At 39.4% G+C, this 16,684-nt stretch overlaps 1 protein-coding gene across 1 annotated transcript in view; it reads right to left on the reverse strand.

The window, feature by feature from the left end:
* The window catches only part of gabbr2 (gamma-aminobutyric acid (GABA) B receptor, 2), an 899,531-nt gene that overhangs the window by 179,680 nt on the left and 703,167 nt on the right, over nt 1–16,684 (reverse strand). Inside the window, exon 13 of the mRNA XM_039736684.1 lies at nt 15,168–15,290. Within this exon, the coding sequence (XP_039592618.1) occupies nt 15,168–15,290 (123 nt within the window). The remainder of the gene's footprint in view (nt 1–15,167; nt 15,291–16,684) is intronic.

Raw genomic sequence — 16,684 nt, forward strand, 5'->3', positions numbered from 1 at the left:
TACGTAACCCTATGTTCCTCCCTCTTCTTAAAATACGTATTCACCACAGCCATGTCCACCCTTTTGGCAAAATCCACTATCCTCTGACCTTCATTCTTCTCCTTGACACCATACCTACCCATCACCTCCTCGTCTCCTCTGTTCCCTTCACCAACATGCCCACTGAAATCCACTCCGATCACCACCTTCTGTCTCTTGGGTACACTGTTCATCACTTCATCTAACTCACTCCAAAAATCATCTTTCTCACCCATTGCACACCCAACTTGCGGGGCATATGCACTAACAACATTCATCATCACACCTCCAATTCCCAGCTTCATAATCATTACTCTGCCTGACACTCTTTTCACCTCCAAAACACTCTTGACATACTGTTCCTTCAGAATAACTACTACCCAATTTCTCCTCCCATCCACACCATGATAGAACAGTTTGAATCCACCTCCAATCCATCTGGCCTTACTCCCTTTCCATTTAGTCTCTTGCACGCACAATATGTCAACCTTCCTTCTCTCCATCATATCGGCTAACTCTCTCCCCTTACTAGTCATACTGCCAACATTCAAAGTTCTTACCCTCAGTACTACTCTCTTTACTTTCCTCCTCTTCTCCTGCCTTCGGACACATCTCCCCCCTCTTCTTCTCCTTCTTTTTCTTCAGCCAACAGTAGCCTAATTTCCGGCAGCACCCTGCTGGCTAACAGTACTGGTGGCGGTCGTTGTTTACCCGGGAATCGACCGATCCGGTATGGATCTTTCTCTCAGTACATATCCCATAATATTATATGCTCTCGTGTATGCTGGGGCATGCACCCTCAAATGTGAGATATGCACCCTGATTGGCGCTGCCTCTCTAACAGACCAAGAAAATGAAAAAAGAGGCAAAAACAAAAGTAGCTGTTTAAACATGACAAGAAGGTCAGAACCATGAAGTCAAAATGAGCCACCAAGAAAAACTAGAGTGCAAAACCAAAATTGTGACTGTCCTAACACTATCAATAACACCAGCAAACATTATGGAACACTTCAAAAAAAGCAAAAGCTGGGAATCGGTGTAGTGTGTGCCACTATCTTAAATAGGTGGAGCAAGAAGACATCACTTTCTCTTCAAGTGGCAACAGGAATAGAAATTCCAAACAACATTGCTGTGCCATGTAAATAGCAACATAACATAGCAGCAATGAAAAAGAAGCAAGATCATAAGATAGTTAAAATGGCCACAAGTCATTCACAAAGACAACAAAGGGGGGAAAATCCCAAACAAACAAATATCATGATGAAGAGGAGAACACCCACCTGAGTAAACATTACAAACCTTCCTTGTGTTATCTCCTACACTCTTTAGTCAAACTCATCTATGAGAATACATTTTAAAAGTTTGTCATTCAATATATTCCATTTTCCTGCACATACAATGCATTTTTGCTGCATTCGGCTTTTAAGTATTGCTAACTGCTTTGCAAAATGTGCTTTGCATAAAGCGCTTTGCATCAGTTCTCAGTATGGATGACACTCTACAAAAAGTGAAATATTGATTAATTACAGAATCATTGCATATAAAGAAACTATTATAGGCCTTGGCCCTTACTGCGTATACTCTAGCTGGCTAAATAGTAATGTCTATTGCAATCAAAGTGAAAACTAGCATCATTTTGATAAGAGAACTCTCCCTTATGCAACCCTGTAGGCTCAAGTGCTACTTCATCTTCTTTTTTACAGGCTATCCCACAATGTCAGTATCATTAAAAAGACCTCTTTTATACTGTAGAAAAGAACAATGTGCTAATACAATGGTCCAGTTGAGCGCCTTATCATTCGTTACCATCTTTTCAAATTTTTCAAGAATGATTGACACATCCACTACACCCATGGCAGCCAGCCTATTATTTATGTGAAGTATGCCCTCTTTTAAAATAGCCTTGCAAATTAGATGTGACTGTAGTGATTTTATTTTTCTGATTTAATTATACTGAACTCTTCATATTTTTGATATTGTAGTACAAACTTGTTTTCTTTATTAAGGTGCATATTCTTAATGATTCTACATAAAACATTTTATAGTTCACTTGTTGTTACAGTTGAAGTCTCTATTTCATAACATTTTAAAACCTTATTTATATAATTGTCACGGTTATGGACGGCTGAAGCAAAAATCATCTGTGCATGGGGTACCAGTCCATCGAAAAAAACACACACACGCACACACAAACGGGGCCTGCTTAGATCAGTAGTTACTGCTTACACTGATTTGAATTCTGCCATTTAGTGTACATCATTTATTTAAAGTTACCTCTAACTGAATACCTCAGTTATTCATTTATATTCAGTGTGACTATTGGCATCAGGTATGTGCTTAGTTTCAGTGGCTTGCCTGTTAAAATACTCTCCATGTTTCCACAGTAAGGAACTGCGTTGATGGCTTTGTCGGTTCTATCTATGCTGCTAATATACAGATTTTTCTTCTTCTTTCTGATATATTTGTAAGACTTAATTGAATATCTGAGCAGTAACCCAGCCACAGGGGATGCACAAACCTGTTTGTTTCTTCGTGCCGGTCCAAAGCCTGTATAAATGGGGAGGGTTACATCAGGAAGGGCATCCAGTGTAAAATTTTGCCAAATCAATATGTGGACAACAATACAAATTTCCATACTGGATCGGTCGAGCCCTGGGTTAACAATGATCGCCACAAGTACTGTTAGCCAACAGGGTGCTGGCAGAAATTGGGCTACTGTTGGCCAAAGAAGAAGAAGGAAAATAGGAGAGGGGAGACGTGTCCGGAGGCAGGAGGAGAGGAGGAAAGTAAAGAGACTGGAACTGAGGGTAGGAACTTTAAATGTTGGCAGTATGACTGGTAAGGGGAGAGAGTTAGCCAATATGATGGAGGGAAGGAAGGTTGACATATTGTGCATGCAAGAGACTAAATGGAAGGGGAGTAAGGCCAGGTGGATTGGAGGTGAATTCAAATTGTTCTATCATGGTGTGGATGGGAGGAGAAATTGGGTAGGAGTTATTCTGAAGGAACAGTATGTCAAGAGTGTTTTGGAGGTGAAAAGAGTGTCAGGCAGAGTAATGATTATGAAGCTGGAAATTGGAGGTGTGATGATGAATGTTGTTAGTGCATATGCCCCGCAAGTTGGGCGTGGAATGGGTGAGAAAGAAGATTTTTGGAGTGAGTTGGATAAATAAATGTAAATAAATGTTGTTGTTGTTGTTGTTGTTGTTGTGGATGAAGTGATGAACAGTGCACCCAAGGGACAGAAAGTGGTGATTGGAGCGGATTTCAATGGGCATGTTTGTGAAGGGAACAGAGGAGACGAGGAGGTGATGGGTAGGTGTGGTGTCAAGGAGAGGAATAAAGAAGGTCAGAGGATAGTGGATTTTGCCAAAAAAATGGACAATGGCTATGGTGAATATGTATTTTAAGAAGAGGGAGGAACATAGGGTTACGTACAAGAGTGGAGGAAGATGCACACAGGTAGATTACATCCTGTGCAGAAGAGTTTATCTGAAGGAGATTGAAGACTGCAAAGTGGTGGAAGGGGAAAGTGTAGTTAAACAGCATAGGATGGTGATCTGTAGGATGATGTTGGAGATCAAGAAGAGGAAGAGAGTGAACCAAGGATCAAATGGTGAAAATTGAAAAAGGAAGACTGCAAGGTTGAGTTTAGGGAGGAGGTGAGACAGGCACTGGGTGGCAGTGAAGAATTACCAGACAGATGGGAAACAACAGCAGATGTAGTAAGGGTGACAGCAAGAAGGGTGCTTGGCGTGACATCTGGAAAGAGGAAGGAGGTAAAGAAAACCTGGTGGTGGAATAAGGAAATACAGGAGAGTATACAGAGGGAGAGGATAGCAAAGAAGTGGGATAGTCAGAGAGATGCAGAAAGTAGACAAGAGTACAAGGAGATGAGGCACAAGGTAAAGAGAGAGGTGACAAAGGCTAAAGAAAAGGTGTATGATGAGTTGTATGAGAGGCTGGACATTAAGGAGGGAGAAAAGGACCTGTACTGATTGGTTAGACAGAGGGACCGAGATGGGAAAGATGTGCAGCAGGTTAGGGTGATAAAGATGGAAACGTACTCACAAGCGAGGAGAGTGTGTTGTGCAGATGGAAAGAGTATTTTGAGAGGCTGATGAATGAAGAGAACTAGAGAGATAAGAGGTTGGACGATGTGGAGATAGTGAATCAGGAAGTGCAATGGATTAGCAAGGAGGAAGTAAGGAAAACTTTGAAGAGGATGAAAAATGGAAATGCCGTTGGTCCAGATGACATACCTGTGGAAGCATGGAGGTGTTTAGGAGAGATGGCAGTGGAGTTTTTAACCATATTGTTTAATGGAATCTTGGAAAGAGAGAGGATGCCTGAGGAGTGGAGAAGAAGTGTACTGGTGCCGATATTTAAGAATAAGGGGGATGTGCAGGACTGCAGTAACTACAGGGGAATAAAATTGATGAGCCACAGCATGAAGTTATGGGAAAGAGTAGTGGAAGCTAGGTAAAGAAGTGAAGTGATGATTAGTGAGCAGCAGTATGGTTTCATGCCAAGAAAGAACACCACAGATGCAATGTTTGCTCTGAGGATGTTGATGGAGAAGTTTAGAGAAGGCCAGAAGGAGTTGCATTGCATCTTTGTGGACCTGGAGAAAGCATATGACAGGGTGCCTCGAGAGGAGCTGTGGTATTGTATGAGGAAGTCGGGAGTGGCAGAGAAGTACGTAAGAGTTGTACAGGATATGTACAAGGGAAGTGTGACAGTGGTGAGGTCTGCGGTAGGAGTGACGGATGTATTCAAGTTGGCTCCGAGCCCTTTTTTATTTGCAATGGTGATGGGCAGGTTGACAGATGAGATTAGACAGGAGTCCCAGTGAACTATGATGTTTGCTGATGACATTGTGATCTGTAGCGATAGTAGGGAGCAGGTTGAGGAGACCCTGGAGAGGTGGAGATATTCTCTAGAGAGTAGAGGAATGAAGGTCAGTAGAAACAAAACATTATACATATGTGTAAATGAGAGGGAGGTTAGTGGAATAGTGAGGATACAGGGAGTAGAGGTGGCGAAGGTGGATGAGTTTAAATCCTCAGGACCAACAGTACAGTGTAATGGGGATTGTGGAAGAGAGGTGAAAAAGAGAGTGCAGGGAGGGTGGAATGGGTGGAGAAGAGTGTCAGGAGTGATTTATGGCAGACGGGTATCAGCAATAGTGAAAGGGAAGGTCTACAGGATGGTAGTGAGACCAGCTACAGTATGTTATATGGGTTGGAGACGATGGCACTGACCAGAAAGCAGGAGACAGAGCTGGAGGTGGCAGAGTTAAAGATGCTAAGATTTGCATTGGGTGTGACGAGGATGGATAAGATTAGAAATGACGACATTAGAGGGTCAGCTCAAGTTGGATGGTTGGGGGACAAAGTCAGAGAGGCAAGATTGTGTTGTGCAGAGGAGAGATGCTGGGTATATTGGTAGAAGGATGCTAAGGATAGAGCTGCCAGGTAAGAGAAAAGAGGAAGGCCTAAGCGAAGGTTTATGGATGTAGTGAGAGAGGACATGCAGGTGATGGGTGTAACAGAACAAGATGCAGAGAACAGAAAGATATTGAAGAAGATGATCCACTGTGGCAACCCCTAACGGGAGCAGCCGAAAGAAGAAGAAGAAGAACTGAATATCTGAGCAGTCACAATAACCACCCTTCTCATCCTTTGGTGAAGCTCTTTCTGGGAGTGTAGCAAGAAATTAGACAGTTTTGAAAAGCTGAAAAAGCAGGAGTAAGGTGGGCTTTGACTAAATAATTGCTTATTCAGTCTGCCAGCTAGACAGTGAAATGGATGTCATGCAAGGCTTCCTGTGGAGCTAGAGTTCCCTGCACTACCCAGATCTCTCCTGTAATGTTTTGTGTGTCTCTGTATTTTACTCCTATTTAGATCAATACTTGCTGTCTGATCCAGCCCGTTGGGTATTGTTTCTTTTAACCATATGCTATTTCTATACTTAGCTTGCAAGAAGCAAAATTTTAATTCTCAGAAATGATGCAGATGCCTATAGGCTAAAAAAAGTTTGCCATTCTGCCAACATCTGTAGTAGAGTGACGGGCACTAAGCAGACTCCTGTCAACCATGAAGAATCCACTGCATTCACTTAACAGTGTCATCTCCAAGAAGAGGAGTAGCTTCAGTGACAGACTTTTGTCACCGTCCTGCTCCACTGACAGACTGAGGAGATCGTTCCTCCACCATACTATGCGACTCTTCAATTCCACCCGGGGTAGTAAATGCTAACATTATTCAAAGTTATTGTCTGTTTTTACATGCATTTTTATTACTCTTTAATTTAATATATATATATATTTTTTATCAGTATACTGCTGCTGGATTATGTGAATTTCCCCTTGGGATTAATAAAGTATCTATCTATCTATCTATCTATCTATCTATCTATCTATCTATCTATCTATCTATCTATCATCACCTGTTCAACTGCATTTCTCTATTCACTAAATACCGCTAAATTCTTCCCCATTTTATATCTTTTTTTATGGTATCAAAAACATACAAACATACCATACTTGCTTTTATTTGATGACACATTACCTGAACCCACCTGTCTTAATCTTACAGTTAGGGGGAGCTGAAACATATTCCAGCTTTATCAGGTATAGGGAAGGTGTTGTAAAAAAAGGAGTTCCAAACATGGCAATTGGTGGTGTAATCCTCTGAAATCAGTAGGCCGGGACCTTAAAAGCTTCAAGCCAGTCCCTAACTACTCCTACAGGCTTCATCCTGCTCAGGATCAGAATGGGGAACAGGCTTTAAAAATTCAAAATATAATCAAAAATCAGAAATCAGAAATATATCAAAACATTTTGGAAGAGAGAGAAACCCATAAAACTATGGCTTGTAAAGACACTCCAAATAGGATTTTTTTTATAAAATGTGGAAATACTAACAAAAATAGAACAATAAAAAGAGGCACATAAAGGGCAGAAGGATGAACCTAAAAAGGCAATCTGAGGCAAATAAGTAAGAAAGTGTGTTGATGGATCGGTCGTCAGTTCCTGCTTTGCTACCGATTTTGCTGGAAATGGTTGCTTTCCAAGCCAATATTCATTACTAGTTGAACATTCAGTGTGTGCACAAAGCTCTTGAATGTTCAGGTGTATTGTTAGCTCTCATTGACTCATCATTCAGTAGGTTCTGCAGGTATCAGATAGTCTCTATGTATGGAATGGAGAAACACCAAAAACTCTCGTTTTCCTACTATTTCCCCAAAGATGAGCAATGTCCGAGTGAGTGTGAGTATGGCACAGGGCTTTACGATGGACTGGCTCCCTGTCTAGAGTGTCTCCTTTCCTTGAACCCAAAATTACAGTGATAAGCTCTGGCCTGCTGCAAGTTGAATTGAGTTGGATTGAGTGGGTTTGGGAATGTTATGTTCTCTTAAAGACAACTCATTTCTAAATTCTGCTACTTTTAATTCCCTGGAGAAATCTACTATTTAACTGTACAGTTTTGGCAGGCATTAAGCCGTAAATAACTGTTTTACATATTGGTTTCAGGGCAGGCTATAAACTGTCACTTAGACATCTCATTTATAAGGAGGTAAGGAGAGAATCTATACTATGTATACTGAATTTTGCGCAGAGTGAGCAGCTTTCTTGATTTAAAAATGGCAATATCTAGGTTGTAATTTAATGAGCTTATTTATCAGCAATTCTTTTTTATTTGGTAGTCCACTTGAATGATTTATGTATAGCTACTGTGCATCTAGTACTAATTAAATTCATAAATGCTCCATGAATTCACATAGAGAAAGTGTCATGGGCCCTGCACTTCAATTTTTGTGGCTAAAAGAATAAATAAATAAATAAATAAATAAGCAATTTTAGTATTCCGCACATAATAGAGTTTTTCTGATGACTGAAACCCTTAATTGTCTTTAATTTAATACGGTCAGTTCATAACTTGAGGCTTCTTCCCTCTTTAATTATATACTTATGCTTCCTATAAATAAATGCTGCATGTCACAATCGTATCTCTCTCTGTATTATGTTAATGTTTGAAATTTATCTTCATTTTTAAAGGACTGATGAATGTTTGGAGGACCTGCTGAACTATACTGCATGATTAATTTAATACATTTAAGCTTTGTAAAACTTACTTTTTATTCATTACTTATCATAAAACAAAAGTGGATAAAATGCAAGTCTACAGAAATGTAGAAAAAGAAATATTGGCATTGAGATTAGTGCTACTCCCCTCCAGAGGATCTGGGTTAGGCACCAGCCATGATGTTTACCTCAGTGTGTGCTCTCGATGTGGTCATGTGAATATTCCCCAGGTACTTCAGGTTTTCTCCGACATCTCAAAGAGGTGTGCTAAGCCTGGTATAATTAGGAGTGAGGGGATGTGTGTGCCCCCGACGACTGGCCCACATACTCGGAGTTAGTTTCTGCCCTATGTCTGATCACTGCAGCTCTGAAGTTTGATTGGTGGCTTCAGAAAAAGTGAATGCATTACATCTCTGATACAAGAATAAAGTTTTTATCAAATGAATAAAAATATTTATATTTATAGTAAGCATTCAATTGTTCCTTTGAATTTGTAGCTGTGAATAACTTTGTCATAAGTAAAATGAGAATGCAAAAATGTCAAAATGTTATCTGTGTCTGCTGCAACAGTAGCTAAAAGCAATGTGCTTAATTTGCATGGAATCAAATCGCTTTTTACTGTTCAAAGGATATCCCCAAAATATCTTTGAGGAATTCAGCATAACTAGTAAACACCCTTCCTCAGAGAAATACATATCTCACATTCAGGTTCCCTGAAGACTTATGTTCAGCAGTCTAACTTGTTTTTCCTTGTTTTTAGGTGTTGAAGCCGAGTTAATCTGTTACCATTGGGATGCCCATCACACTGGGTATTTTTGCTCTCAGGCTGCCTCTTTTCAACAGAACAGTATTTCAAAACAATAATTTTTATACTATTCTAGTTCAAGAGCCTCGCTTATATATAGGAAAATATACTGTCCATCCATCCATTATCCAACCTGCTATATCCTAACTATAGGGTCACGGGGGTCTGCAGGAGCCAATCCCAGCCAACACAGGGCGCAAGGCAGGAAACAAACCCTGGGCAGGGTGCCAGCCCACCGCAGGGCTAAATATACTGCATGCATTTAAATTTTTTATAAAGCTACTCAACAATATTGTTTGCAGTCTGCTATATGGGCTGCAGGGCTCTACGTCTCCCAAAAATGGAGTAAGTGTGTTTAGACAGTGAGGGGATGTGTGTTATATCTCTATTACATACAAAAAAGTGATTTTCTCGGAGACACTTTAACGTCCCGCGAGACAAAGAGGACAGCTGCTGTACAGTCTTTTAAATTTTCGAATCACAGTACGACATGCAGATCACGCAGCACGGCACAAGCAGCAGCAGCAATCTAGCTGATCAAGCATAGAAGTATTTGTTTCCCAATGTATCACCGTTTAAGAGGGGGTTTCGGAGGAGCAACCACATCTCCTTAGCGTGCTTTTAGCCCACCTCTTCACAATGCAAGAGGCACAGACACGAAGTGGCTGCCCAGTAAGGGGTAACAGGGTGGGCGAGCAAAGCCCCCTAGTAAACCCCTAATTTTAAAGATTGAGTGTAGGCCAGTGTGGGTGATTGCAGGTGTATGCATGAGTTTGCCTTGAAATGGGCTGACAAAATATGTGTGTTAAAAAATGTATTGTAATGGCACTGACAGGGTGCATGAGCCTTGGGATGAGTCACCAGTACTATGTGCTGCCATTTCTTCATGTAGATGGAATCCCAGCCAAAAAACAAGTAAGCCTGGCAAAGTTATATAAGAATATCAACTAGTGTGGTAACAGTGAGTGCTTTTTGTAAAGGTAGCAAGCTACATAAAAAAATGATATAAAGAACAAGAATCTATTGGCACACGTGCTGATGCTACAGAATATATTTACAATGTACAGTATATAATAATTTGAAACTCGCTTAGTTCAGGTTAGCCGAAGCCTTTCCCAACAGAAATCGAGGGACCTTTTGCTTAGACTGTATAGTACACTACATGTATGCTACAAAAAAGACATAGCAGCACTTGAAGCTGTTCAGAGAATAATGAAGTGCATCCCAGGATTTCAGGACATGTCCTACTCTGACAGGCTCAGAGAATTAAACTTGTTTAGTTTCGAGTTGAAGAGACTGAAAGGGTAGCTAATAAAGACCTTGAAAATTTTCAAAGGCATTGATACAGTAGATCCACACTACAAATCACATACTCGAGGACACCATTGGAAACTAAAGGGAAATGCATTTAGGACTGAACACAGGAAGCACTTCTTTCAAAGAGCTGTGGGAATAAAGGACAAACTACCAAGTCATGGAGTTCAAGCAGGAACCTTGACAACCTTTAAGACGTTTCTGGATAAGATAATAAGACATGTTAGATACTAGCTAAAATACAACCTTGATGGACTGAACCATCTCCTCCCATCCACCAAATTTCTTTTGTTCTTTCTCATTCTCTTCATTCAACAGCATACCAGCCCCAAACAGGGAGCACTCCTGCACACATCTGTTCTGTGCAAATTTGGAATTTCCAATGAAACTAAAACACACATTGCACCAAGGATCTGGGAGGAAAACTAGAGTACTCAGAAAAGAAACTCACAAGGAAATTTTGGGAATGTGCAGAATCCAAAAAGGTAATGAACTTATGTGGCAATCAAACTCAGCTGGACTTGTAAGGAGGCAGCACCAGCCATGGTACTGAACACACGGGTATAGCCAGGGGAGAAGATTTTAGGTTTTAAACCCTGAAATGTATTTTATGACATTTCCCAACTTGATCATTTACAGAATTATGATTCATGTACTTTCTCATCTGATCCAAATAGATTCCCTGGCTATGTAATTAAATATATGAAAACAGCAAAATATTATTGCCTTTAGTATTTAATTCAAGAGGTTGGGAGAATGAGCTGATCGCACGATGCTACAACTACCACCAACTACCAGTGATGAACCACCTGGATTGGGACCCGAGTGCAGCGGGTGACACCTCAGCACCACACTGAACTGTGTGAGGTTTTTTTACAGTGGCTGAAATGCCAATCCTGCCACCAACCCACAAGTTTTCCCTGTAAATTAGAGGACCTGCTTGCAGGGCTGGATGCAGATTAACGTCATACCCAAGATGGAACAATTGCAGGTTAAGGGCCTTGCTGAAGTGCCCAACGGAGTAGAGTCACTTCTGGCATTATCAGGATTGACGGCACACATCCCTAGCCTAAGAGACCCGTTTTATTTTACAAGCAAACTAAATCAGAAGCAAGAACTGCAGAACTATTGTGTTATGTTCACATAATGGTGTTGTGTCAGTAAGCTGACAAGAGTTTGAGAGCTGACCAGGAGAAGAGTGAAGGACAGAAATGGGTTCCAAACCAGGAGATCAACACACACGATTGACAAACCAAAAATAAAATTTGATGTTAAAATTTTGTAAGCACAATATCAGAACCAGAGTAATAATACAAAATAGACTGAGCAAAAACTCATTTTCAAAAAGGATTTTCAATCTGCAATTTGAATGAGGAAATTTACCTTCAGCCTATAACCCATCATGTCAATTGCCATCCAGTCATGACAATGACAAACAAAATGGAAGGTGAAATTCTGCAAAAATGTTAAAAAACTGCTGTAATAAAGTGTGCGGAAAAATGAAAAGTAAATGGGAAAAATTAATTTAGAACATCAAAATCCCATAAAAGGAGTGCCTGATCAATAAAAATTTCTCAAGAAAAATGCATACAAAAACACTCAAGGATTTTATTTAAATCATAGCAAGTGGACATGCTATTGTTTGTGCAGGTCAGGTAATAAGGACAAAGTGATAGATAGATAGATAGATAGATAGATAGATAGATAGATAGATAGATAGATAGATAGATAGATAGATAGATAGACATGTATACAGTGGATAATGTGAGATTGTTTTTAATATTAAAGTGAAATATACTTTAGATTGCTTTCCCATGAGTGATACTTGCAGCTATCCATGCTTTTGTAAGAAATAAAAAGGATTCAGAAAATGGATGGGTAGATGAAATAAAGGAAAGTGAATTCTCATCAGGCAGGCAATAATTTAAATGTCTGCACTGTCAAGGTGGCCTTTCCCACTGTAGTTTGTGACTCAAGGATCAATAAAAGTCTCTTATTGTATAGACCAATGACATGAATCTGGCATGAGTGTCAATAATGGACTCGTAATTTGAATGACCTTGGCACACTGCACACGTGAGGAATTTTTATATCAAAGATGGATTAAAATAAAATAAAAACAAGGACATGTTGGTTAGTCATTAATTATTCAAATTATTTGTCTTAGAAAATGAAAGAATAAAAAGGAAATATCCTGCAATGTCTCTAATTATCGTAATACACAAGTGGGATCCTTTTGCCTTATTCATTTATAATTTCATCTTTAGCATTAATGGCTTCTTTATTGAAATGACAGTCGATCAATTTAGGTTTTCATTTTTTATATAAAATTTATGCTTTCACTCTGTTTATTTATATATATATAGACAGGTAGACATCGTTTAAATGCACCACACACGTTTATTTACACTAATATATACAATAAAGTGAAGCACACACAACCCACTTCACCCCAAAGTCCAGGCCTTCTTGCTCAATGCCTTTTCAGGTCTGCCTCCAATCCTCTCCTCCGAGCTCTGTCCTGCTATTCTCCTGACTCCAGCCATCAAATGGAGGGAGGCGGCCCCTTTTATACACACCCAGATATGCTCCAGGTGCATCCCGATTATAGAAGTACTGGCTGCACACCCAGCAGCACTCCGGGTGTCCCTGGTCTTCTTCCCCCCAGCACTTCTGGGTGTGATGGAAGTGATGAAGGCCAGGGCTCCTCAGGCATTGGGGCTCCCCCTGGCAGTGACTACGGGCCCCTATAGGGTTGAGCTTCTAAGCTCTGTTCCCATGGTCCCCAAAGACACCAGGGCGGTCACCCCCTTGTGGTCTGGAGGAGACGTAATCCCTCCTCTGGTCCTTCTGGGCATCCCGCCTGGGTACCACCCCCAGCCCCTTGCCACAATATATATATAGTGAATCCTACCTACTGTACATCTACACACACACACACACACACACACATGCGAGCTGTATCTGCCACATGCCCATGTAGATCTAAATGAAGAAAATAAAGTGCAGAGAAATGTAAAAAAACAAGCACAAATCAACACTGTTTCCCTCCTGGTATCCCCATAGCCAAAGATGAGCCACCCTTAATAGTAAAAGTGAGACTGTAGAATGTCATATTTAAATAGTAAAGTATAAATATTTTCAGTATGCAGTCCAAAATTATTTTCAGCCATCTACAGGAAGTTTTAATTACACCAAGAGAATAGGTAATATCGTTCACAACAGTTGTCATTTGGGTTTTAAATTGTTCACTGTCAATGTCAATGTCAATATCAATTTATTTATATAGCACATTTAAAGCAACATAAGAATGCTATGGCCAAAGTGCTTTACAATAATAGAATAAAAGAAAAACATACAATTAGCATGAATAACATAAATAGAAATAAAATAAATCAACATAAATAAAATAAATAATAAATAGAAGTATCCATCCATCCATTATCCAACCCGCTATATCCTAACTACAGGGTCACGGGGGGTCTGCTGGAGCTAATCCCAACCAACACAGGGCGCAAGGCAGGAAACAAATCCCGGGCAGGGCGCCAGCCCACCACAGTAAATAGAAGTAATGTTATATAATCACAATGAGGAAACTATCAGTATTACTGAAAGTCACGGAATGCAAGTGAATAGAAATGAGTCTTTAATCTCGTTTTGAACAGTTCAATTGTAGACGACTCCTTTATGTGATGAGGTAAAGAGCTCCACAGGCGAGGAGCAGCAGCTGCAAATGCTGTGTCCCCCTTAGTTTTACACTTGGTACGAGGGACAACAAGAGACAACTGACCAGACGATCTAAGCACTCTGGATGGCTGGTATAAAACACACAATTCGGATAAATAGGCAGGAGCAAGTACATGTAAAGATTTAAAAACTACCAACAAGATTTTAAAATTAATAGAAAACTGACAGACAGCCAGTGTAAAGAAGCTAAAATAGGAGAAACAGAGTCATACTTTCTTGCCCCAAATAGAAAGCGAGCGGCAGCATTCTGGACCAACTGTAACCCGCATATCAGGGATTAACTAATGCCAGAATACAGCGAGTTGCAGTAATCAAGGCGAGAAAAAATAAAAGCATGAGTAGCTTTCTCAAGATCCCTAGAAGATAAAAAAGGCTTGATCTTACCTAATAGACGAAGCTGGAAAAAGCAACTCTTGACTACAGAATTTACTTGTTTCTCAAAAGAGAGGTTACTGTCAAAGATAACACCAAGATTGCGGACTTGAGGTTTGCAAAAGACAGAGAAAGAGCCGAGAAGTCCAAGACCAATTTGGGCTTTAGCTGATGGATCCACCGTAAGCACTCTGTTTTATTTTGATTCAGATTGTTTGAGTTGTTTTCATTGTTCAGATTGTTTTTAGATTATTAGGGGGTCTCTTACCATTTATGAGCAATCACTGAACATTAATATGAAAATTCATCTCTCATGAGTAGGCCATCTAAGTCCATGAAAAACTTTCCAACAGCTCCAGCCGATGAAGAAGTTTACCAACACTAAAAATTTCTCCTGCTACAATGGCGTCTCTATGGCTGTATGAGGATGCTGTTAGCACAGCCACACATTTTTTCTGTTTTTCAAATGTGAACTAATGGATGTTCAAGAATATCAAACTGTTATCAGTGTAATTACCAATGGATTATGTTGCAGATAATTATAATTGAAGTTTATTTTGGTTATAAATGTTGTACATTCATAAATGTGATGTTTAAGCAAAACAAATATAACCCAAAAAAAGTATTTGAGTACAGAATGTCATACACTAAACATTATTAAATACTTTTCTGTAACAGAATGCCAAATGGCATGATAGCAAATAACAAGTGACAGTCTCACCATTTTTCCGTTAGATCCATACTGTGTATACTTGAATTTAGTTAAACAAATTAAATATACTCAAGAGATAAACACATTTTTTGTGAATGGATCATAAATACCTCTAAATTGTACTCTTCTACTGTTCTCTTCAGTGGGTCCACAATCTGCCAGCAAATCAGGATGCAGAGATCAATCAACAACATCCCACCAACAATTATCAGTAGCTTCTGGTCCTTAATAATCTAGAAACAATAAAGTAGGAGAATGTTTTAAAATCCTGATAGGAAAACCATCATAGAATGCTACAGCGACAAAAGATTTTTGAAGGATGCTACTTTTATTTTTCGACCATCTAAGTGACATAATTTTCCCCTTTTCTACACAGCATTTCTATACCCATTTTTTTGGGATGTACTGTAGCTACCTTATTATTTTGTGCTCTTTTGTAAGGCACATATTCATAATGTTCTTTGTGAAAGTTGCAATGTAAAATATTGAGAATTGGAATCGTCAAGGTTAATGGCTGCAACACCTTTCTGTACTACTGTATGAATGACTAGAATGACTTGAAGGTAAAATGCCTGCACAGGATGGACCAACAAAACAAGCCCTCAAATATCAGCAACCCTCCATTAGGCAGCAATCTATCAAAACTCTGAGGTTACTGATAGTCCTGAGTTTTTTCTTCAGATATCTATATTCATGCAGTAAAGATGCCGTAGATGTCACATACAGAATACAATACTAGAATTATTGACATAAAAGAAATTCTCATAGGTGTAGAAATAGAGAAAAACGAAAAACAGGAGACTGAAATGGTAACACACAAGCTAGTTAAATTTGCTGATGAAATAAAATAATAAAGAATTAGCGTATACTTTAAGAACATATGATGACAAATGGAAAAAGAGTTTTCAATTCTTCAGGATAGCTTGGTTAGCTAATAGCTAAGCTGTCCCAGTTTACAGTACATAGATCATTACCAATGAACCCTAAAACAATACATATATTAAAACTGAAGAGAAGAAAAAAATTGGCCAGGCATCTGGCAAAATGTTTAACACAAACAACTATAGAGTGTTACATATGGAAATTTTAAAAAATAACATTAAAATACCATTTAATATCTGGTTCTGGGAGTCACACAACCCTCTGATACTCTGACCACTCTCCTTGGCAACACATCTATGCTCTGTGATCCAAATTTATCGGCAACAAAACCAACATCAGCAGTCATTTGACAGAAGTAAACATCATTTAACTACAGGAGACTAAAAGCAAATGTAGTATAGCCAAGTGGACATGTCAGACATAGCAAGCTTCATAATTTCTACCATTGCTCAAAAATGATTGAGGATTTCAATAAATGTTTCATATAAATACCACGAATAATTGTATTCCCAGCCATTTTCATTTGAAACATTTCTATGCAGAAAATGAACACATAAAATGAGAGCATACACTGACCTAAAGGATTATTAGGAACACCATACTAATACGGTGTTTGACCCCCTTTTGCCTTCAGAACTGCCTTAATTCTACGTGGCATTGATTCAACAAGGTGCTGAAAGCATTCTTCAGAAATGTTGGCCCATATTGATAGGATAGCATCTTGCAGTTGATGGAGATTTGTGGG

This window comes from Polypterus senegalus, chromosome 15, assembly GCF_016835505.1.
Source record: "Polypterus senegalus isolate Bchr_013 chromosome 15, ASM1683550v1, whole genome shotgun sequence".
NCBI lineage: Eukaryota > Metazoa > Chordata > Cladistia > Polypteriformes > Polypteridae > Polypterus > Polypterus senegalus.